A 24,124-nucleotide genomic window follows, 5' to 3' on the forward strand; every position below is an offset into this window, starting at 1 on the left:
CTAAGCGTCCAACTTCAGCTCAGGTCAGGATCTCACTGTGGGTTTGAGCCCCGCGTCGGACTCAGTGCTGACAGCTCAAAGCCTGGAGCCTGCTTCAGATTCTGTGTCCCCCTCTCTCTCTGCCCCTCCCCTACTCGTGCTCGCTCCCTCTCTCTCTCAAAAATAAATGTTAAAAAAAATTAAAATGTCTAGAAAAATCTTAAAGTTGAATTATATAAATATATGATATATATTTAATATATAAGATACTATTAAGAGGCTTGTTTTGAAATTATATAATCTCACTATTATTTCTCTTTTAATATTCATGGTCTTTTAAAGTTTGTGGCTAAATATGTGTGTCTGTGTATATATGAATTTAATAAATATACTTCCTTTATTTCCCTCTTCTGTTTGCATATGTAAACTATAAAATATGGGGTCTGAACCAGGAGGCATTGTTCACTTTGTATATATTATCAGAGAAAAAAACGAATTAACTCTACTGCAAATCTTCATCCAAGACTAAAGCTTCTGTTGTCTAAATAAAATTAAATATATGTTAATTCTTTGTTCAAGAACATTCTCAAGGCATCAAGCAAATAAACTAGAAGTATGTATTTTTCAATATAAAATATGTAGAGGTTTCAGTAGCAGAGGTAAAAATTTGCTTAAGACAAAACCCCCTTTTTCCCTTTGTAGCTATAACAATTACTTTATACAAGTTTTTAATTCTTTATAGCACTATCTTTTGAAAAGTTATCACATAATGCCTTCATTTAAGTCTCTAGAGATCATGCATACAGATAATTAATAATGTAGACATTTAAAATCATAGTTGTGCTTACTGGTGTTTTTCCTTCTTGACTATAGCTGTCTATAGTTGGTTTCTTTTCCAACAAAGCAAACAGATGTGCAGCCCCAGATTTGGCTCTTGAATACTCAGGTACCAAAACAAGTGTTTCTCCAATGGCCATAGCTCCATATGCAATTGCAGTAAAAACTCTGTCAAAAGATAAAACATTTGAATCTTAGGTCCATTTTCAAACAATAGGACTCTAAAAAATAAAGGAAAACTCAGGCACAGGAATATAACCTTTTGGTCCAGACAATACCACTAATGCTAGAGCCCTAACCATGATATGTCTTTTATAATTTTCTACCAGACAGTGATCATCTGTAGCGTTGTACATCAAAATAACCTTTGGAGCTCAGGTAATCTTAAAAATTTCTCTTCCTATTAGAGACCAAGATCAAAGGCCCTAACAAGTAAATATAAAACTTTCTTGCCACTTTGATACAAGGCTTACTTGCTTGGAGATCTGACAGAGAATTCAACTGACAATGGGAAGAATGAGTCTGCAGTAATGAGATCTGAATTTACACAGTAGATATGAATGTTTTTTTCCCTTTTTTTTTCTTTTTTTGCATATAATGTAGTTAGAACAGATAATTGATGTCAGATGATTGGTTATCTGCCTGAAGTACTACATGGTTTAAAGAGAGCAAAGAATGGAGACTGCACTTTTTAAGGTCCTCAAAACAAAATGGGACTAAAATATACCTTAGCAAACCTGGATGAAGAGCTTTGATCTTTTAGGTATGCTATACAGATTATGATCTGTTTTAATTATAAAAATAGCAAGTATGAAAATGATGTCTGGAAGCATACAGAATATTCACAGATATGTGGCATATCATGTGGCCATGGTTAAATATTTTTCTATGTTCATTTTAGCCATGAAAACATTTTACTAGAATAAAAAATAACGTATCTCCATAGCAGAACTAAAGGTATAATTCAGCTAAGACTGGACAAGTTCTAGTGGCTTGCTTGCTTTATTTATTTATTTATTTATTTATTTATTTATTTATTATTGAAGGGTAGTTAACATATTATTATATGTTACATTAGTTAGGTGTACAGCATAGTGATTCAACATTTATATACATTATAAAATGATCGTATGTTATCTGTCACCATATAAAGTTATTATGTTATTGACTTTATTCCTTATGCTGTACTTTACATCTCTGTGACTCATTTATATTATAACTAGAAGGGTGTAGCTCATAATCACCTTCCACTTCTTTTGCCCATCCCCCTACCTCTCTCCCTTCACTGGTAAGTAAAAGGACATCACGGAACCCAGTTGCTTATTTGCTATGCTGGATCATAGCAAGGTAAACATGTTCTGATCTCCTTGTGAATTTCTCTGGTGGATGTTGATGAACTTTCTTCAGTGACCTAGACCTCAGATCCTGAATCTTGTTGCCTTTGAAAGGTCAAGCACAGTATAAAATATAAAAACAACCAGTTTACTTGGATGCTTATTGTTCTGTGATGTCAAGGCATTTTTAGTACTAATGTTTACAGAAATTGTTTAAAGCTCAAAATGCCATTCAAAATACTCACTAAATATCAGAAGTGATTACTGAGTTTAGGTAACCCATCAGAGTTTTTGTTTTTGTTTTTTGTTTTTTTAATTTTGAGAGAGAGAGAGAGAGAAAATGCCTGTGTGTGGGGAGGGGGGAGGGGCAGAGAGCAATAGGGAGAGAGAGAATCCTAAGCAGGCTCTGCACCATCAGCGTGGAGCCCGACTCAGAGGCCATTCCTATGAACTGTGAAATCGCGACATGATCTGAAATCAACAAGAATCTGACATTTAACTAACTCAACCACCCAGGTGTCCCCTCCCCCACATTTAGACTTTCTAATGGGAGCTGATCCCACTGCCTCAAAATACATCCCTGAGGGGTGTCTTTGGGGATGAGGTGAAATTTTCCATTGTCTTCAGGGAGAGAGTTGACTCCAATGAAGAGGGTTGCTCAACATGCCCTGACCTCCTCCTGGCTGGCTCACCAAAAAGGTGTTACAGGGTGGAGTGGGGAGACCTGGGCCCTGAGGCCTCCACCCAGCCTGTTCCAAGGATGTTCCTGGCAGCTCTGGGTCTCAGTGCAAGAAAGAATTCAAGGTCGGACCAGACACAGTGGATGCGTGGTAGAAGCAGGAAAATTTATTAAAGTGAAAATACGCTCTGTGAGAGTGGGATGGCTCAAGGGAGAGCTGCACCTTGTTTTTGTTTTTTTAATGCAAGGAAAAATCTGACTGAGTCAGACTTAAGTCTTAATCTGATGCAAGAGTCAGCAGGTGAGATGGAAAGATCATTGGATTGAGTCAGGAGACCTGGATTCTAGTCCCAAAGAGATACAGGCTTCTCAGAACAATACAGAAAATATTTCAGACATGGCAAAATATCTACCTGTCCTAAAATTTCCACCAAAAAAAGTCAGTTTAAGCATTAGGGATAAATATAAACAGGGCATTGTCTTTGTTACATCCCTCTTAAAATGGAAGTTTACTGAGATGGGGATGATGCTGTCTTTCTTAATTGTGTATGTGTTGAGGGGAGGATAACTCCAGATAGGGGTTGATGTTGATCAGGATTATACTGAGGAACCTAATTTTGTGGTGATGGAACTCTTACCATCAATCAGGGTGAGTCAGGGACATTCATCTCATATATTTTTTCCCCAGGTGGGTTCTGTATAAAGATAGGCCAATGCTGGTCTGCCACAGAACATGCCTTAGCTGACTATGGCCCAATTAGCTAGAATGAACTAACCTGCAGTTCATCTCTACTCAAAATGTATTTATTGCACAACTTTTTGCACAATTTATTGCAACTCTCTGGGTTGGCTAGGGTTGAGTGAGAAGAATATTGAGCAGGAAGAGGTCTGGGAAGGATTTTCAGGGGCTGGGCTTCTGCTTCCTTAGTTTTATGGGTTCTCCTGGGTTCATGGGGCCATTGACACTATAGCCTCACTATAATGATTCTTTTAAGCATGTCCAAACAATGGGGAAATCCCCTTGCCCATCATGGCTGCTGAAATCAAATTGGAATTTTACAAAGATCCTTTGTCTAGGAATAACACAAAAAAGTATAGAAATGATTAATCCTAATTTTAACACAACTGATCCAAATAGGAATACCCTGCATAGTTACTAGCTCTAATCTGTTTCCCCTTAATCTTGCTTCCATACCCAGTTTGTATACCTTTGGTGACTTACTCTAATAGGAAGCATACTAGGAGGTTCAGAGCCTGGGCTCTGAAGTCAGACCAGCAGGACTGCATCCAAACTCTAGTGTTTATTTATTAGCTGTGACCTTGGGCATGTTCTCTGTGCTTCTGTTTCCTTATTGGCAAACAGGAGATAATAGGGCTAGCTACATCTTACAGCATTGTTGTGAGAATTAAATACATTAATAATATAAGATGCTTAGTGAAGTGCTCAACAAATGTTTAAATTATTATTATTCCTCTCATAGAATTGAAAGTTAGTGGGACACTTTCTGTTGAAAATCAGCTCTCACACTTCTATAGAGATACATTAGCACACCAGCACAACTTCTAAAGTCCTCGCTCAGTAAGTTTCTTCTTTTTTACTGGAAAGCAGAGTATTTTTCCTCACAGATGTGGCCATTATCATTATACTCATACTCATAACTCTTTTCCCCTAACATCCATATAACACTCCAAAGATCCTTTTCTTCTGACCCTAAATCCCTTCTTCAACACATGGGAGACAGAAAAATACACAACTTATATTCATTTGGCACTCTGGGTTTTAGAAAATGTTTTCATATACTTGTTACCACTTCATCACCTAGGAGATAAATAGGGCAGGGACTCTTATCACTTCTTAACAAATGAGGAGACTCTTGCTCAGAGAAATTAAACAATTTGTCCAGGATCACTTAGTTATAAAACTGTAGGGCTGGGACTGGAACCTCCTTATTCACTGTACTTTCCCTTACCTGGTGTTCGTTCCAGTGGAAAGCTGGCCCGAACTGTCTCTCCCTGCATATTGGGGCTCGTTACCACTTGTATCCCATTTCAGAATCTTCAGAGGGTCCTAGATATCAAACCTGCCTTGATTTGTCTCCTTTAGATACCTTCAGTGGTTGATCCCTCTATCTACTCTCCTTATCTTGTCTTCTTCTCTTCTGGATAATCCCTGGGGAGGAGCCTGGTACAAGTTGGGTGGCTGCCACGGCAATAACACTGAGAGAAGACTTTCCTGTTTTCCTTGTTTTGGCTAATTAAGGCTGCTCTCCTACACAATTATGATGACACACACAGTTCTTCCATGGCTGCTTGGTCTACCTGAGTAAAGATGGTGGTGGAGGCCTGGTTTGCTTCCTTCTATCCCTTAGTATTTCAAGATATCAACTAACTACTAATATTCATTGAAAACCCATCTATGTTGCTCTTTTGGCCAATAGTCACATTTAATATTCAAAGTTCAAAGGATTACTTGTCAAAAACTTTATTTGGACTTTTGGAGGATTAGGCCACAACACAAAAAATACCTGGCTCTCCTTCTCAGCAAGTTTTCAAAGCTGTGGTTTTTATTATCACTGTACTTAAAGTTACCATGCCCATCTGCTTCCTGCTAATATGTAGAGCAAAGAAGGAGGAAACAGAGATAGAGGGAAGTTCTGAAGTGGAGGTATGGAAAGTTACAGAAACCCTCTGCTGGACACTAAAAGTTTCTGAGCTATATTGCAAAGGGCAAGTCAGCTAGAAACAAACCTAAAGGTGCTAATGGAAAGTCAGACAGGAGAAAATAAACTTATTTTGTATTTCTCAAAATGTGCACATTTATAGTGAAGTAAATTGAAAGTGTTGCCATGGTTAACAGGCAGAAGGGGAGAATTTTACTACACATATGTGTGTGAAAACCTAAACAAGAGATTTTCCAAATGCCTACACAGTGCTACAAGGCAGCAGAATGAAAATGCTCTCACCTTTTTAAAATGCTTATCTCAGAGAAACGTTTACAGTAACCGAGATGGAGGAAGACAGCTTCTACCATAAGAATTGTATGTTGCCTTCTTTTAAGAGGAAAAGCTAATGCTTATAGTAGCCTTGCTGATAAACGAATATTATGAGCACATCAAAAGGATTTTGCTGTTAACAATTATGCATTTTCCTTTAAAGGGCACACTGTCATTTCTGACAGAGAGAGCTCACCCATTCCTGTAGCTATAAATCATGAAGATACATTCACATTTATTGGCTGAATAACATATCTTTATTTTTTAAACAATAAACTAAAATATGACTTCACTAATTTTTATACAATTCTAGAAAAGTTTCTGGTAGTGGCCAATAGAAAACCCCATGGTTTTAAGCAGGTAAGGAGAGCAGCCTGGGATTTAGTCCCTATGCTCGTATTTCTTCAAGTGTGGTCCTCAAATTCTGTGCCTCAGAATAATCTGGGATGTTTCCTAAAATGTAGTTTCCTGGCCCTATATCAAATCTACAAATCTCTGGGTTAAGTTTGTGAGGGGAGATGCAGGTATCTGCATTTTTAACCAGCTTCTTGACTGGTGAGCTAGGAAACCACTGATTACAGAACACACAAAGTTCTTTTCACTTAAGGAGGTTCTAGGAGGAGGAAGTTTTCTTTGTAAACTTCTTCCATTCAGTTAGTTGATTAGATAGAAAGCTGTCTGTCACCCTAGATTCTGAAAGGCATAGAGTCTACTAGGCCAGGTATAATTCAGTGTGTCTAAAGGACACTTGTAACATATTCATGGTAGTTGGGGGCCACAATGGGTCTTTAAGAAGGCTGGAGACTTTGGTGTTGATGGCAAGTCTCATCTATTCACATTTTGCATAGACCGGTATCCATATTTCCCAGATACTCTCCTTTGTCCATACTATAAAAGTATGGGTATCCCTACTTTGCCTGTAGTCTGGTTGAATGAAACTGAAATGAAAAATGATACCAGTGACCCTAGCTCAGATAGCTCCCTATTTCTTCCTTTCCTCAGGAAGAGAGGAATACCAATGTGATACTGTTCATTAACCACTGCCCTTATTTAATAGTCCAACGTAAGTTCTGACAGCTAAAAATGTCTCCATGGTTCCAGAAATGACCGTTTTTAATGAATTTAATGAAAAGAGATTCAGGAAGTGTGATAGGTTAGTAGTAGGAGGAGTTTTTGTATTGGAGCCTTTTGATTCCCCTCTATTTCAGAGTCATAAAATAACATTAAGCAAGTTACTTGTTCCATTTACGTTAAGAAACAGCCCAGCTCTGGGTATTCACATGTTGGAAAACTAAAAAAAGAATAAAAAGAAAAGTTTATAGGAGATTCTATGAACTTTTCCTACAGAATTAGTAATAATAATGATCATAATGACAATAACAATAAAAAATGTCTGCTAAGTAAAGCCTGTGGCATCTTGAATTGTGATTTTGGGCATGTTAGCTAACTGTTGTCTTGAGGCTTAATGTTCCCCATCTGTAAACTGGGAATCATACTGCACATAGTAGTTGAGAGGATTAAGCAGTTAATATATGACAAATCACTAATATTGAGTAAGGACTCAGTCAAGATTTGCTGTTATAGTGATGATTGTATGAAACGGAATGATGTCAATTGCAGGCATGACTATATTTGAGGCTGCATCATTCTTCAGCTAAGAAAATTCTTTGCTTATTTTTAACCTAAACAAATCTCAGTAAAGAAGTGGACTCCCAATTACAACCATCCTATTTTTATATAAATGGTTGTCCTTGACTTAGACCCAGTCCTTCTGCCAAAGCAGCTGGTATCAGATATATCAATGTAGAAGGGAAGAAAAATAGAAAAATCCGTGAAAAACAGGAGTAATGTATTGACTCTGGAAGCACATTTCCAGGAAAACCTGGACTGCCTAATTATGCACCAATCCAAATTTTCCTCTTTATTTTTTAATTTTTATTTTTTTTAATGTTTATTTATTTTTGAGAGAGGGAGAGACAGAGCATGAGTGGGGGAGGGGCAGAGCATAAAGGAGACACAGAATCTGAAGCAGGCTCCAGGCTCTGAGCTGTCAGCACGGAGCCCAACGCAGGGCTCGAACCCATGAACCACGAGATCATGACCTGAGCTGAAGTTGGACCTTTAACTGACTGAGCCACCCAGGCACCCCCTCTTTATTTTTGATTCATTTATTTATTCAATAAATATTTACTGCATGCCTACGACATGCCAAGCTCTTGTTTTTGGCTCTAGGGAAATATTAATGACCAAAACAGGCTAAGCCCTGCCCCCACAGAGCTTACAGTCTGTGCACTCAATACAGCAACAGAAAAGATCAATTCATGTAGTGATAAGTGCTATCACTAAATAAAACATGGTAATGGGATATAGAGTGATAAGGCGGATGGGTAAAGAGACTACTTAACAAAAGTCTCTCCAGGGAGTGGACTTACCAGCAGAGGGCAGGGTGGTGACAAAGAGGCAGGCTGGCAAAGACCTGGGGAATGAACATTGCAGGAAGAGGGAAAACCAAGTACAGACACTGAGATGGGAGTTCTAGGGGCAGAAATGGCAAGTGTGTGCCATTTGCAACGATGTGGATGGAGCTGGAGTATATTATGCTGAGCAAAATAAGTCAATCAGAGAAAGACAAATACCATATGATTTCATTCATATGTGGAATTTGAGAAACAAAACAGATGAACATATGGGTGGGGTGGGAGAAAAAAGAAAAAAGAGAGAGGGAAAGAAACCACAAGAGAATCTTAAAGATTCTTAAGAATTCTTAAACAACAAACTGAGGGTTGATCGCAGTAGGGAGGTGGGGGATGGGCTAGATGGATAATGGGCTAGATGGATGGAGGGCACTTGTGTTTTTTTTTTTTAATGTTTATTTATTTTTGAGACAGAGACAGAGCATGAATGGGGGAGGGTCACAGAGAAAGGGAGACACAGAATCTGAAATAGGCTCCAGACTCCGAGCCATCAGCACAGATCCCAATGTGTGGCTCGAACTCACGGACTGCGAGATCATGACCTGAGCTGAAGTCGGACGCTTAACCGACTGAGCTACCCAGGTGCCCCAAAGGAGGGCACTTGTTATGATAAGGCTGGGTGTTGTATGTAAGTGATGAATCACTGAATTCTACTCCTGAAGCCAATATTGCACTGTATGTTAACTAATTAGAATTTAAATAAAAATTTGAAAAGAGAAAAAGACATTAAAAAAAAAAAACTTTGGCAAATTAATGCAGGGACATCTTCTAACTGTATTTATGGTTGTGGATGTGTGATATAGTTAGTGTTCAGTTATTTGAATTTAAAATTAAACCAGAATACTTTTGAATTTTCATGAAAAAAAAAAAAGGCAAGTATGGGGCTGACAGTTCACAAAAAAGAATGGTGATTGAGGTTAGACAAGAAGGCAGAGGCCTGATCTGTAGGGCTTTCAGGTTAAAGTAAGGAATTTGGCCTTATTTAAATTTCAATGGGAAGTCATTACAATATTTCAATAAATTGATGGAATTAGATTTGTGTTTTAAAAGATAAGCCTAGCTACTGTGCCAATAATGGATTACAGGGAAGCAAGAATAAACACAGGGACATTAGTGAGCAGGTTGTTGGAGTGAGCCAGTCACAAGGTTAGGAGGTAAGGATGAGGGTGACATGGGCAGAGATGGTGAGGAGTATTTTGGAGTTAGAGCTCTCAGGACTTGCTGCCATATGTGGTAAGTAAAAGCGAGAGAAGCAACAAGTATGACCCCAATATTTGGGCTGAGCAAATGCAATGGTGGTGCTATTTACTTAACATAGGGAAATCTTGGGGAAGAGAACCCTTGAGAAGAAAAAACCTAGAGTTCTGTTTTAGACATAATAAGATATTATTAGACATCTAAGTGGGATGTCCAACAGATAGCTCGATAAGCATGTGGTGTTCAGGGAGCTGGAAATGAACAGAAGGGAGTCCTCAGGATACAAGTGATACTACCAGACTGGATGAAATCAGTAATGAGAGTGTGTAGATGAAGAATGCTGAGAGCTCTAAAGCCCGCCAACATGTGGAGGCCTGGCAGAAAAATAGGAGCCAATCAAGGAGCAGAGGAGAAAGGGTCAGTGAAAAAGGAGAAAAGCCTAGAGAAGAAAATGTTTCAGGAAGGAGAGTGTCAAATGCTGCTGAGGGGGTCAAATTAGGTAGATGGGAGAATGACCACTGGATGACTGTCTGGGTGGGTGAGATGGGGGTCAGTGGTAACTTTGATAAATCTTTCTAGTGGCATGGTGGGAACCAAGGCTTGACTGGAATGAATTTAAAAGATATTGGAGATGAGAAGGTGTAGAGAACAAAAATAGGCAACTCTTTGGAATTTGTTTTGCTGCAAAGGAGACCAGAGAGTCACTAGAAGTAGGTAGAAGGGAACTTAGGGTCATGAGAGAGATTTCTTTTTCTCAAGACAGATGATTATAAAGCAAAAACAAAAAATAGTAGTGACAGAAAAACTAGTGTGAAAAGATGATTGCAGAAACTCATCATAAGCAGGGACAGTTATTTTTTCCATGGAGATGGCTGGCATGGTGGACCACATGGTAGTGGTGAGTTTGGTGATGGAAAGATGAGGTAGTTCTCCCTTGACTGCTTTGTTATACTACCTTCAGGTAAACCCACTGGAAATTAATTAGGGTTACAATGTTTTTCAAATATTAAATTTCTTCTGTGAGAATTGGTAAAACCATCAGACATTCTACATTAGTATGGATATACTTAACTGGCTTGTCTCTACTAATACTAAGGACCAGTAACCCTGAAGAAATGAGACCCTGTGAATTTAAAGATGGCTGCAGAAAGTTCAGAGCAAAACGAAGAAAATATGTTCAAACACTTGGCTTGCAAACAAACTTCTGGAATACAACCAACTTTTAAGCTTGTGATTGCTTGTATCACATTAGAACCAAGGGAAAAATGCTAATTTAACAGGCTGGCAAGCTGAATAAATTACTGTAAGTGATTCTACATTTAGTTTCTTGTTAATCTAAGTAAATTAGTCTGTGTAATCAGAATGAAGCCCAATACTAAATGTTATACTGTGGTTGATATGTTTATACAGGCAATACTGTACACTGTTTTAAAGTGTAGGAAAACACAGAACAAGGAGCATACACTTTCTATTGAAATTTTAAATACAGATATTCCATTTTACCAGGAGATATGCTTCCAGGAAACTGCTAAGTGGACTTATAGTCAGGTAAGTTTCAGGAATACTGGGTTGATGAATTGTGGACTATTTTCTTCTGAGTGCCAAGCAAAAAAGCTTCCTGGGAACTCAGTTAATATTTGATAAATACATACATAATCATATGAATGGAAACCAAATATTGCAACTTATTCTGAAATTATTTGGCTTCAAATGATTTTTTGTCATCTCCTCATATTGAATATATATTCTCAAAATACAAATATGTGCCATCACTGAGGAATTCAAAAGAATGTGCCTGAGTCTTGGGAGGTGAACCCCAAAGAGGAGTTCCCAACATATTTTGCCAAATGGCAGCATGTTTTGTACAGGTGTCATCTCCCAAGTCAGTGTTCTGAAGAGGCTGATCCTTGCTTTGATGTGTATATTTTGGGAGGCTTGTAAAAAAACATAACATTACATTTGGAGTCAAATATTGTATAGATTTCTCTAGTTCTAAATATTTAGCAGTGACATTTATTTTTCCTTTCTTTGTAGTTTCTTTTTTTCTCCATTTTTTTCTTACTATATTTATGTTTTCCTTTATATCTTTGAACATTTTTATAGTAACTTATTTAATGTGCTTGCCCCCTAATTTCATCATCTCTGTCATTAATAGATCTATTTTTATAACTGTTTTTTTTTTTTCTATTTATGGATCACATTTTCCCTTTGCTGTGAATGTCTATAGTAATTTGTGTTGCATAGTGGATGTTATAAATATTATATTGGTAAGTGTCTGCATACTGCTGTCCCTCTTTAAAGAACACTGAATTTGTTTTGGCAGCCATTAGGTTTATTGTGGAGCAGCTTTATCAGTTGTAGGTTTTTAAGCTTTGCTAAGGTCGATCTAGAGTAGTTATTACTACAGCTATATTTTAGCTCTCTTCTGAGGTTTTATCCTTCCTGGATCACTACTGAATAGTCTGTATTCAGGGAAACTTTTTCACTCTGGCTGCTTTTTAAAATTTTATTTTATTTTTTCTTTTTAGAGAGACAGAGAGAGAGAGAGAGTATGGAAGCAGGGGAGAGGGGCAGAGGAAGAGAGAGAGAGAAAGAGAGAGAGAGAGAGAGATAGAGAGAGAGAGAGAGAGAGAGAATCTTCAGCAGGCCCCCTGCTCAGCATGGAGCCCGATGCAGGACTTGATCCCATGACCTTGGGATCATGACCTGCGCCGAAATCAGAGTTGACACTCAACTGACTGAGGCACCCAGGTGCCCCTAGCAGTGGCATTTATGATACAGCTTAGCAATGTTCTGTTATTTTACAGAGTCTTAAGAAGTTCAGAATTAACATTCAAAATTAATTTTTCTGATTTCAGAGGTTGAAGTTAGGTGTTCCTAGAAAGTAAAGCAACTCATAACTGTGTGAACAGAATTCCAAAATGGAAGCTCCAACAAGTGCTTTGGGAAGAGGCAGCCTCAATGGGATGCCATGATTAATTCCAAATGTGATTTTTCTAAAGGGAAATATTTATGTGTATTTCTTCTGGAGTAATTTGCTTAGCAAAGAACTCAACCTTTACATCATATTTGATAATGCCATCTCCATCCTGGGAGTTCCATGAAGGCTTACAAATTCTCAAAGGAATGGATGACAAGAAGGCATATTTTACCCCTACATTCCCACATTCAGTAAACTGAAGTAGGGAGAAATTTATTTGGGTGTTTAACTTAGACTGCCTGTACTATATCAGTATCAGTATTTTACCAGGTAGACTGCACTTAGAGATATTAAGTAACAAAAAACATTTAAAAATTTTCCCAGCATGTCTTTCCCACCATGTGATTTAGATGAGAATGTACTATAAACTAGGCATCTTTCTGGCTAATTTAAGTACATAACCCATTTACAGGGTTTAAATATTTGCACAACTTACATGAACATGCCCTCTGGGGTCATTCGTCCAGCTTGAATTAAATAGACTCCAAATTGAAACCCCACTGCATAGGCAAAATATACAAAAGCATGGCTGAATGCATAACAGCTTCCAATGATCTGTGCTTTCTTCAAAGTATTTCTGAAAAGCATAAAATTTACTAAATAATGGGACATGAGGTATAGCAAGGTAATTTAAATAAATGTAGAGTAATGAATACAGAAGATTAGCCATATTATCATTTAAGGCCATGTTATATATCATTAAGCCATGTTATACATTTTTCTAAGAATGAGAGAGAAAGTGAGTTTTTTAAAATAATAATTATTATAGAGAAAACAGAAAACATAATGATTCTCTCTATAGCTATACACTCTATAGCTCATTGTAACAGTTGCCTCTGTATACTTTCAAATGAGAGGACAAGTCTGTGAATGAACAGCTAATGAGACTTGGAGAGATTTGGTTTTGAAGCATTTAGAAATATTTTCTATTGTAATCTTTCACTAGCACAAAAAATAGTGGAAATTAAAAGGTGGTATCAAACACAAGCATGAGTGTAAAATAAAATAGTACAAAGCTATCTCTCTGATAAAGTAATACAAATAGTATCATTAAGTAAATGTGATAAGGAGGACTAGTTTAAAATTAAAAGGAGTGATCACATTTGTTATGTATACATTCATTTTCAAATATGAACTATTTTAGAGATTCAGTATAAAGGGCTGAGCAATCTTATTTTCTTTCTTGAATATGTTATTTCCTCAATTTTGTTTCAGGAAAATAATAAAAATGTGCATAGTTCATAGCAATGTGGGAGGACCTAAAATTTTCTACTTGTGCTTGTTCTCAGTTCTCCTCTTGATGAAGTCATATGAGAAATTCTGATATGCCATTATTAGGAAAGATTCCAGAGCAAATGAATTGGCAGGTAAACCACTGCAGTCATCCAGGAAGGCTGCCTTCACAGGGACAACTATAGTTAGTGAATGGACTCAGTATGAATCTACAATCACCTGTGCTGTGTCTGAAGCATCTCCTCGTATGTTCGCTCAAAGGCTTTTTCTCTTGTTAATGACACTATAGTCCGAATATTTCCCACAGCTTCAGTTGCTACCTTATAAAATAGGACAATAAGATAGAGAAATAAGATTAGTAATGGTTAACTTCTCTGTCTGTGAATTCCAGTCACTTATACTGGGGGCATATTAAATAAAGCATTAAGTCAATAAGTTTTCCTGACAAGTTTTCTTAGCTTCTTTTTTTCTTTCCCAAAAACAATACAGGAAAATAACATTTTAGGATAATAGGCTCAAGGACAATTTTTAAAAAGATTTAGTCGGCTGATCTAAATTCAGTCCCCTTCAGGTCTTCACTGAATTTCTATTTAAACTGGTTTCAGAGGTGCCTGTGTGGCCTTGTCGGTTAAGCGTCCGACTTTGGCTCAGGTCATGATCTCGCAGTTCGTGGGTTTGGGCCATGCATCGAGCTCTGTGCTGATAGCTCAGAACCTGGAGCCTGTGTCTCCTTCTCTCTTTGCCCCTCCCCTGCTCACACTCTGTCTCTGTGTCTCTGTCTCTCTCTCAGAAATAATAAATGTTAAAAACAATTTTTTAAAACTGGTTCCATAGTCAGAGAGATCAAACATTAGCATTATGTCATTTGCAATTGTGCAAAGGAATTATGAGATAATTCAAGAAGACAGTAAAAAGAATCAAATAATTACTTACTTGTAATTATTTGAGAAATTGTCTGACTCTAGCACAGAAATGCGAATAGCAACCCCCCAAAAAACTCAGAAACACTGCAGTAAAGTAATATGGGTATGACTATTAAATGCTGCATAAGATACAGTCATTTCTCATTTTGATGTTTGTGAACCTAAAAGATATTTAATTCATATATAATTAATGATTTTCCATATTTATATAATTTTTGAAAAGAAGATTCCTTCTTTTAATCACATGGGATCCAAAATGGAAAAGACTTTTGGCTTAGAATAGCTTGTTGGACATGAGAACACACGTTGACTTGAAAGAGAAACTTCCTGCTTTCACATTGTTTCTAGAATGGCAGAGTGGATTGAGGGACAGAGGAAGACCTGGATGGACGCCCAGTATTATTTAAAGAATAGCTTGGGTTACAGGAGAGAATCAGATTTCTGGAGGTGGGCAGGACATCCAGATTCTGCTCTCAATTTTGACTTTGAGTTGTTCTAAATTCTCATTAATTTCAAAGTAAACTCAAAGAAACCTCCATTTGTAAAATACTATGTAGTATGCAAGAAAAATAGGTGAAAGTGCTAAAACCTTGAGGAAAAAAATGAACAAAAAAATCTTTAAGTCTGAAAAGTAAAACATTTGATGATTTGTCCAAATCTACATATGCAACTGAAGAAGGACCAATGTGCTTTATTTGGTATTTGGTAAATAGATTAAAAGCTACTGAGGAAGACACAGACTGTTTGTTTGATTAGAGTTACTGATTGTATAGTCTGAAGTTATTTTAATAATATGAAAAGGAAAAATTAAGGATACATATACAGTTAAAGCTCATGACATAAAAATTAGGATGAGTAAAATACAATCAATTAGGGCCCCATTAATTTTGGAATTTGTGATAATTTTCACCACAGGGAGGGCCAAACAACTTTTCACTGTCTCTGAGGCAAATGTATGCTAAATAATTCAGTCTCTACTGCCCAGAGATTCCAAGTGTCCTCATCTAAGTCAAGAAAGGTAGAAAGGTCCAAGGGTCACACAAGCCGAATTTTGATGAGTCATGTGCTTGGCATCCCTATTCATGAATATTCATGCTATTTATACTGTGCCAATGGTGATAGTCACTGTGATATAGACCATAACTGGTATTAAAATCATTTCTATAATCAGAGGATGTTCACCCAAGTGATAAAGGTCTTTGAAACTATATCATGAGAGGAATAGCTTAAAGACCTGGGGATGGGTGACTAAGAGGAGACTTGGCATTTAACGATGTGGCTTCCTAAAAGCTGCCACAAGAAACAGGCTTTGGACCTCTACTGAGATGAAAGCCAAGCAATGTAGAAGGCCACCAAAAACAAATAAGTAAACAAACAACCTCCTCCAAAAAACCCCCCAAAACAACCCCAAACTGCCTACGAGCCAAAGGCTATTCAAAGGTAGGCAGCTTGAGAAAGTAATGCACTGCCTACCACTGGAAGGAAAGGACAGGTAAAAGACAGACAAGGGATTCCTTCTTTAGGTAAGTGGTTGGATTAAATGATATTTCTTTTAATTCTTACATGTTATGATATTATAATACTAATGTTTCCCTAAATCTCCAATAGAATGATTTATTTTTGTAAATAATGATTGATCCTGAGAAGCTTAAATATGACAAAGCATTTTCCCAGTATTTAAATTATTGTTCATTTTAATCGGTATAAAGATGGTCCTTGTTTCTAAAGCCTTATTTTAGGCACTATCAATAGTAGCAAATTGCCTTATTTTCAGTAACTGTTATATTTCCTCCTCATTTTGAAAAATAAAATAACTAAAATCATTTAAGAACATTTAATTACCCAACAATCAGAGAATGGGGAATCATGATGTTAGCAAATTCCCCCATGGTAATATGGCTGGCACCACTGAGTGCTTACTGTCTTCCAGACACTATCCTAAAATGTCTTACATAGAATAATGCTAAATGTTATATGTACTAGTTACAAAAATCTGAAAATGGTATTATTATTATTACCACTTTACAGAGAAAGAAATTGAAGTTCAGAAAGGTTGACATAACTTGCTCATATGATACATTTGTTAGTGGTAGAATCTGAATTCTAATTCAGCCAATTTGACTCTAGGGACTATGTTCTAAATCATGAATCCTACTACTATAGCATGTCTACACCCCATCCTAAACTAGTCTGTATGCATTTCAGTGAATGTACTTTACAGATTCCTAAGAAAGAAAGTTAACATACTGTAAAAATGGGAACTCTCATTGTTTTCCTCTTAAAATGTTATGATGGTAACAAGTCTTTATTTTACCTTCCCAGCACGCTTAAATTCTCGCTTATCCTTATTGGCAAATCCAGTCATAGCTGTGGCTTCAATCATTCCTGTCAGAGCAAGTATTGGAGCAATACTCAGAATCAAGAGTGTCATCTCCCATCCATATATGAAGGAAATGATAACTGACAGTCCCATGTTAGTTGCATTTTGTGTTAAGACACCAATCCTTGAACCTGTTACCTATAATCAGACAGATTTGGGGGGAAAAAGTCAATTAATTTTATATTTACAAGAATTTCTGTTATAGTTTCTTACAAGACAGGCTTTCTTTTTTAGGATTTATACTTACATTTTTATTTTGAGCTTGTATTTAGAGATTAAATAATACCCATACTTTAAAAACTGTCCTCTACTAAGGAGTGATTATGCTTTGTTTACTTTATGTTGGATATCATTGTCCTTTGACATGTCCCTGTCATTCTCTGAATATGTCCTTACTTTCTGACACAAAAAGGTTCTCCAGACTCTATCCCTGGAATCTAACATTTCTTCAAGATGTCCTAGTTTCTTGGACAAAGTTATTTAGAAGTAAATATATGGTGTTAGTTGTGCTAATTATTAATGGAGTATCAGTGGACAGAACTGGTGTGTATGTGTGTGTGTGTGTGTGTGTGTGTGTGTGTGCATGTGTGTGTGTACAGATGTATGCACAAACTGAAATCTGTATTTTTCTGTTTATGTATCTTGAAGTCCATGAATTCACATCAATATCTCCAATACCAATCCAACACCACAGAGTTATTTTCAGTTTTGTGCCTTCTTATATTTGTTACCCCCATCTGCAACAGTGATAAACCTGGCTCCCATCTTTAATAGATTTATGTGATCAAGCTCTCTGTAGATAACCAATCTGACATCATGGCCCCTATTTATCTCCTGTAGGGATACCCTTCTCATTCTGGTCTGGCGTGGCTTTCCCACACCAGGCTGCCACCACACAAGGAAGCGTAACTCACCATATGTGACTCCAAAAGCCAACATTCCCCTTTCTCCTACAATGATGGAGGAGCTGGCACTCTTGGTCACTATACCACAGTAGTGCTGAATTGAATGATTGATACTATATATTAAGAGGTATGCTTTGGATATTGTATCTTGTATTCCATTTTGAGCATTTTATAATTTGATTTCAATGAGAAAAAGTCTAAAGCAGCATTATCAAGATAGAAAAGGAGTTGGAAACATCATGGTAAAAGGTAATTTAAAGAAATTCTAAAAGAAAATCTCAAAATAAGTAGAAATATCTTTATAACTATTTTACAAGAACTAAATGTCTTATGAATCAACTTTCAGTGGGACACATGATAAGTAATAAACTGAAATGTTAAATTCCTTTAGTGCTAGGATGAAAAAATGAGAACCCCATTTACCTAGAAAAACAGGTATAATCAACAGAGATATCAATTCATATTTTAAAAGATTTAATTTGTTATGATCATGAAAATATGACCATTGGAAAAGGTTTGGATTATGTTAAAATTTACATCCTTTCAAACAAATACACAAACATATTCAGATTGGATTATTGTGTATATGTAGCTTTGTATCCTGCTTTTATCCCTTTACATTATACTGTAAGTTTTTTCCTGGGTCACTGAATAGTCTTCAAAAAATATTTAGATTGCTTCCAACTTTACTAAAATAGAGACGTAATGAGCACCTTTGTGCATAATTTTTATGCTCATTTTTTATTTCCTAATGTTGAAAACCTAGACTAGAGGTATATGTTAAAGGGTATACATTCTTACATTCTTGATATTGTCAAATTTCTTCTCTAGAAGATTATATCAGTTTTTACTAAAGTACCCCCAAATTAGTATCATCATTACAAATAACAACAATAAAAAGCCCTACCTCCCTAAAGGTTCTGTCTTATTCCTAAATAAATTTTTTCTGGCTTCAGCTTCAAGACTGTATTTGGTAATCTGCTATTTCCCCTTTTCTTGATAAAGTATTAAAGAAAACTCCAAAAATATAAAAACAAGTAACAACTGCAAACATCAAACAAACCATTAAATAATGAAAACTAAGACAACACATAAAGTATTTTAAGGGTCTTAGCATGTTATACATTAACTCTAAGACCTATGAGGCTGAAATATGAATGTCATTTGCTACTTAATACTGATTTACACTCTGTCTCTTGACAGTTGAAGAATGATGCTGGAGATCAAAGATGTTGAGATGTATGTTATGGGATGGATTGTGTTTCCCCCCATCCCAAATTTACATTTTGAGGTCCTGACTCCAAGTTTCTCAGAATGTGGCTATATTTGTATTTGAGATCTTTATTTTTCGTTTATTTATTTATTTTTGAGAGAGAAAGAGAGAGAGAGAGCGCTCACAAGTAGGCGGAGATGCAGAGAGAGAGAAAGAGAGAGAGAGAGAGAGAATGCGAGAATGTGAATCAGGCTTCAGGCTTTGTGGTATCAGCACAGAGCCCAATGCAGTCTCAAACCCTGCATCAAACAAACTGTGAGATCATGACCTGAGCAGAAGTCAGATGCTTAACTGACTGAGGTACCCAGGTGCCCTGGAAATGAGGTCTTTAAAGAGGTAAAGTAAGTTAAGTTCAAATAAAGTCTCTAGTGTGAGCCCTACTCCAGTATGACTGATGTCCTTATAAACAAAGGAAATTTGAGGCACCTGGGTAGTGCAGTTGGTTAAGTATCCAACTTCAGCTCAGGTCATGATCTCACAGTTCATGAGTTCGAGCCTCATGTTGGGCTCTGTGTTGACAGATCAGAGCCTGGAATATGCTTCAGATTCTGTGTCTCCCTCTCTCTCTGCCTCTCTCCTGCTCACACTCTATCTCGCCCTCTCTCTCTTTCTCTCAAAAGTAAATAAAAATTTTAAAAAAAAATTTAAAAAAAGAAAAGGAAATTTGAATGCAGATAGGTACTCACATATGGGAAGGACTATAGGAGGACACAGTAAGAAGATAGCTATCTACAAGTCAAGCACAAAGGATTCAAAATGAAACCAATCCTGCTGACACCTTGATCTTGGACTTCCAATCAGAACTGTGAGGAAATAAATTACTGTTGTGTAAGCCACCCAGTCTGTGGTAACTTTTGTTATGGCAGCCCTAGCAAATGAATACACTTAACATGTTCCTCTCCTCCCACCTAGCTGCCTTTTAGGGATGGTGGTAGAATAAGAAGAATCTGAATTTAGTTTTCCTGTTCCAGGAAGAATTAACAGAAAAAACAGACATTTGGCCTTGAAAAATATTACAAGAACTGAAGGAAAATAGAACAGAGTCTTAAAGACCTAGAGGATAATGTAACTCTGAAAAGAATTTAGGACTGGAATCAGAGGAAATTTAGTTAAACTTCCATAGATCCTTTAGCAACATGCATGAATATACAAATTTTTCTTGGAAATTAAAAACAGGAAGTCATGATTAAATAATTCTTGAGATAAGAATTATTTATGGATTATTACTATATCTATGGAATTTTGCTAAATTTAGAAAATACAACTTTTGTAAGAAAATGATAGTGTACAAAGAGGGATGCTGGCATAAAAAAATAAATGACAGAAAACTCAGTATGCAATTGTAGAAAAAAAATTCCATATGATAGGATTTCTGTTTCTGGTTAACATGGAGTAACAGGAAATAGATTTATCCTCCCATCTGAAACAAAGGCAGAGATGGGAAACAAACAAGGTGAACCCTATGATTGCCCCAGTTTGGCCCTTGAAAGAGCTTCCAGGCTAAAGTGGAGGGTAAGTGAACTAAGACAGAGCCTAACAGACTCCCAAAGTTAAGTAGATAAAACTGAGAATCTGGGGCATGGAGAATCTCAAGGAAGCTAGAGTTTGCAGTATAGAACACCAGAGAAGAGAGAGGTACACAGAGAGAGAAATATGGGTATCTGCAGAGGGTCCTTCTTGAATATTCAGCTAAGTAGTGCATGTGTGAGGGCTGGGAATAGTTTCCAGTCACACCAGTTAGACTGGAAAACCTCATATCCTCATAGGGCATTGGGTAGCATATGTAGAAAGGTCTTACCTCAGTAGGCTCTTGTCCTAACAAACCTTAAAATAAGACCCAAAAGGATTAGACTGTTCCAGGTAACTGAATTCCAGAGGAAAAAAAAAAGAATATTTCTAGAAATATAAAAATATCCAGCACCCCAAAATGTTATATTTACAATGTGTGCCATCTTGTAAAAAATTACCAGATATGCAAAACAGCAAAATAGGACCCATGATGGCATAAAAATCAATCAATTAAACTAACCCACAACTGACACAAATGTTAGACTTAGTAGATAATGATATTAAAAGTTATCATGGTATAACATATATTCAAGAAGTTAAGAGATAAGGAACATACAAAAAAGATCCACATCAAAATTTTACAAAGGCAAATTTCAGAGTCCATAAAGTTTTTTTTTTTTTTTCAACGTTTATTTATTTTTGGGACAGAGAGAGACAGAACATGAACAGGGGAGGGGCAGAGAGAGAGGGAGACACAGAATCGGAAACAGGCTCCAGGCTCTGAGCCATCAGCCCAGAGCCCGATGCGGGGCTCGAACTCACAGACCGCGAGATGGTGATCTGGCTGAAGTCGGACGCTTAACCGACTGCGCCACCCAGGCGCCCCCAGAGTCCATAAAGTTTTATTGGAGCACAGTCATGGTCTTTCTTTACCTATTGTCAGTGGCTATCTTAGAATTATAATGATGGAATTGAGTAGTTGCTAGAGAAACCATATGTGCCACTCTCCTCACTTTGTACTGTTGCTCAGTGTGCTACAAATCTGTGATGCAATTATAATTTGACAGCATGTTGAATGCCACATGAATTGCTATACTGTGACATTGTATCTTAGTTTTAAAAATTACCATTGTATGTACATCATCTAAAAATAAGAAAGGAAGAGAAGACTAGACTTTGAATGTCCTTTTAAGGCATAATGGACTGTGGATTACTTTTTCTGATCAGATATCACAGTGTTGTTTTTATTATGCTATAAAGTACTACATAGTACTAAAAATATATAAAATAGGTCAACATTTTCAGATGAAGCACTCATCATTATATTCTTAATTCACAAGAAACCAACATTCAGAAAATTTGGAAAATTTTAAGTGGAATATCTGATTTCAGTAGAATTTCTTCATAAAACTGAAAAGTGAAAATGAAGCTGACACCAAAGTAAGTTTCTGAGTGGCTCATTCATTAGTTAAGCAAAGAAAATCAGTTATGGATAATGAGTTAATTAAATCATGTTTAACTGCAGCAGAGGAAGAAATGTGTTTAGTGAGCTTAAACCTATTATCAGATGATGATTAACCTTTTGGTAAGAACAGTTGCTCAAAAAGTGGACAACACTGCAGCAACACCAACAGCAATAAAAAACCAGGTAGCTTTTTTGAATAGTTTTCCCTAGCTCTTGATGAGTTGACATATGTTACTGGTACTGGTACTGGTAAATCAGGAGCCAATGCTGAGTTTGAAGTGACTAAAAAATTTGTTACTATGAATGGTCTGTGTGGAGCAACTACAGGTGATAATATTTTCAAAGAAGTTAAGAAAAAATGAAGTCATTATAAACTGAAGTGGAATCTACTAAGATATATTACAACTGATGATGGTAAGATTTATAGAGTAGAAAAAAGAGCTTAGTTGGACAAATTTACAAACTGTGAAAATGTAAGATGTTTAAAGCCCAAGTTTATTTCCTGTATTGTTTATCAGCAGGTATTTTGTGGAAAATAACATCACACTTTATTGGACCAGTATGATCAATGGTGAAGTTCATTTACTCTTATAGATTTAACTTTTTATTTCTATTTTTGTGAAATATGGAAGATGAATATCTTGACTTGTCTTACCACACAACAGTTTGAGGGTTTAGCAATGATAAGGTTTCACTGAAATATTTTGAGTTCAGGGTTGAGACTGAAATTTTCCTTTACAAGAACTACCTTTAACCACTCTGGCTTTGGATATTAGCTTTTGCTGTAGACTTGGTAATGTTTCTTAATGAATTCAACCTAGAGTGGTAAGGCAAAACAACAATTACTTGCCAATGTTATACTATGGTAAAGTCATTTTGATGATTGCTAACATTTTTTGAATCACAAAAAATATCAAACTGTTTTTATATACTTCCTATGTCAAAAAGTTAAATCAGGAAATGAGGTCACTCCTGTCCAGGGAATGATATTCTAGTTCTACCTAATCAATTCATCTGGTTCTTGGAATTAATAAATGAAGTTTTTATGATTTCTTGGGGCTATATAATTATAGTTCTGATGAGAAGAATTCTTGGAACTAACATTGTATCTGTCAGTGGTATATCAAGTGCACATTGTGGCATGAATAACACACTTTCTTGTGGACAAAAATGAGGTAACAATTTTGGGTGATGAAAAGGGGTTGCTAAAATATACAGAAATAATACCTTGTAATTTTGTGGAACCTAGATTCCCAAGGAATCTAAAATGGCTTTGTACCTTTAATAACACTATATGTTACACAGAAAATAGTCTGTTGACAGATGTATGGCAATAAGCCATAACCTTGGGCTGAAATAATATCAGTTAAATTGGTTGTATTCAGTAAACTATTTCAGGAATCATGTTGTTCCATGACTTTATTTTACTAACATGTTTTTCTCATGACTCTCATAGTACCAGAGTTTCTAAAAATGGCTAAGGGTGTATATATTTTTGGCCATTAGTAAAGGTTACAAAATAATATTTACTATTATTAAGGAGCTAGTTTGTGGACACTTATGCTAATATGTATGATAAAATAAAATTTAACTGAAATTACATGATGAAGAAACTGAAATGGAATATGCCTTAAATTGATACAATAGGAAATATGACCCCGAATAATTATTTCCTAATTCATCTCTAGTCTAGTGTGTGTTTGTGAGAAAATACATAGTAGATAAACAGGATTGGTAAATAATTCTTCCTTCTGCAGAAAGAGTATCCATTCAAGTTAGATATGAACCTATCTTTATATTGCAAAGCAAGTGTTTGTGTGAATTAATTACATGGTAGTAGACATAGACTTATTCTTACAAAACTTCTTTTCTTATTCTGCTTTCTAAATTCAACAGCTTTAAAATCTGCCATCAGTAATTCAATCATTTATTCTTTAGCTATTACTTTTTATTCAATGCAAAT

General features: G+C 36.3%; 1 protein-coding gene across 1 annotated transcript in view; it reads right to left on the minus strand.

Moving 5' to 3' along the window:
- ABCB5 (ATP binding cassette subfamily B member 5) overlaps positions 1 to 24,124 on the minus strand; it is a 142,719-nt gene that overhangs the window by 16,282 nt on the left and 102,313 nt on the right. Inside the window, 4 exon segments of the mRNA XM_040472467.1 lie at positions 828 to 984; positions 12,910 to 13,050; positions 13,926 to 14,026; positions 16,944 to 17,147. Of these exon segments, the coding sequence (XP_040328401.1) occupies positions 828 to 984; positions 12,910 to 13,050; positions 13,926 to 14,026; positions 16,944 to 17,147 (603 nt within the window).

The sequence above is a fragment of the Herpailurus yagouaroundi genome, unplaced genomic scaffold, assembly GCF_014898765.1.
Source record: "Herpailurus yagouaroundi ecotype Mexico unplaced genomic scaffold, PumYag 100, whole genome shotgun sequence".
Lineage (NCBI taxonomy): Eukaryota > Metazoa > Chordata > Mammalia > Carnivora > Felidae > Herpailurus > Herpailurus yagouaroundi.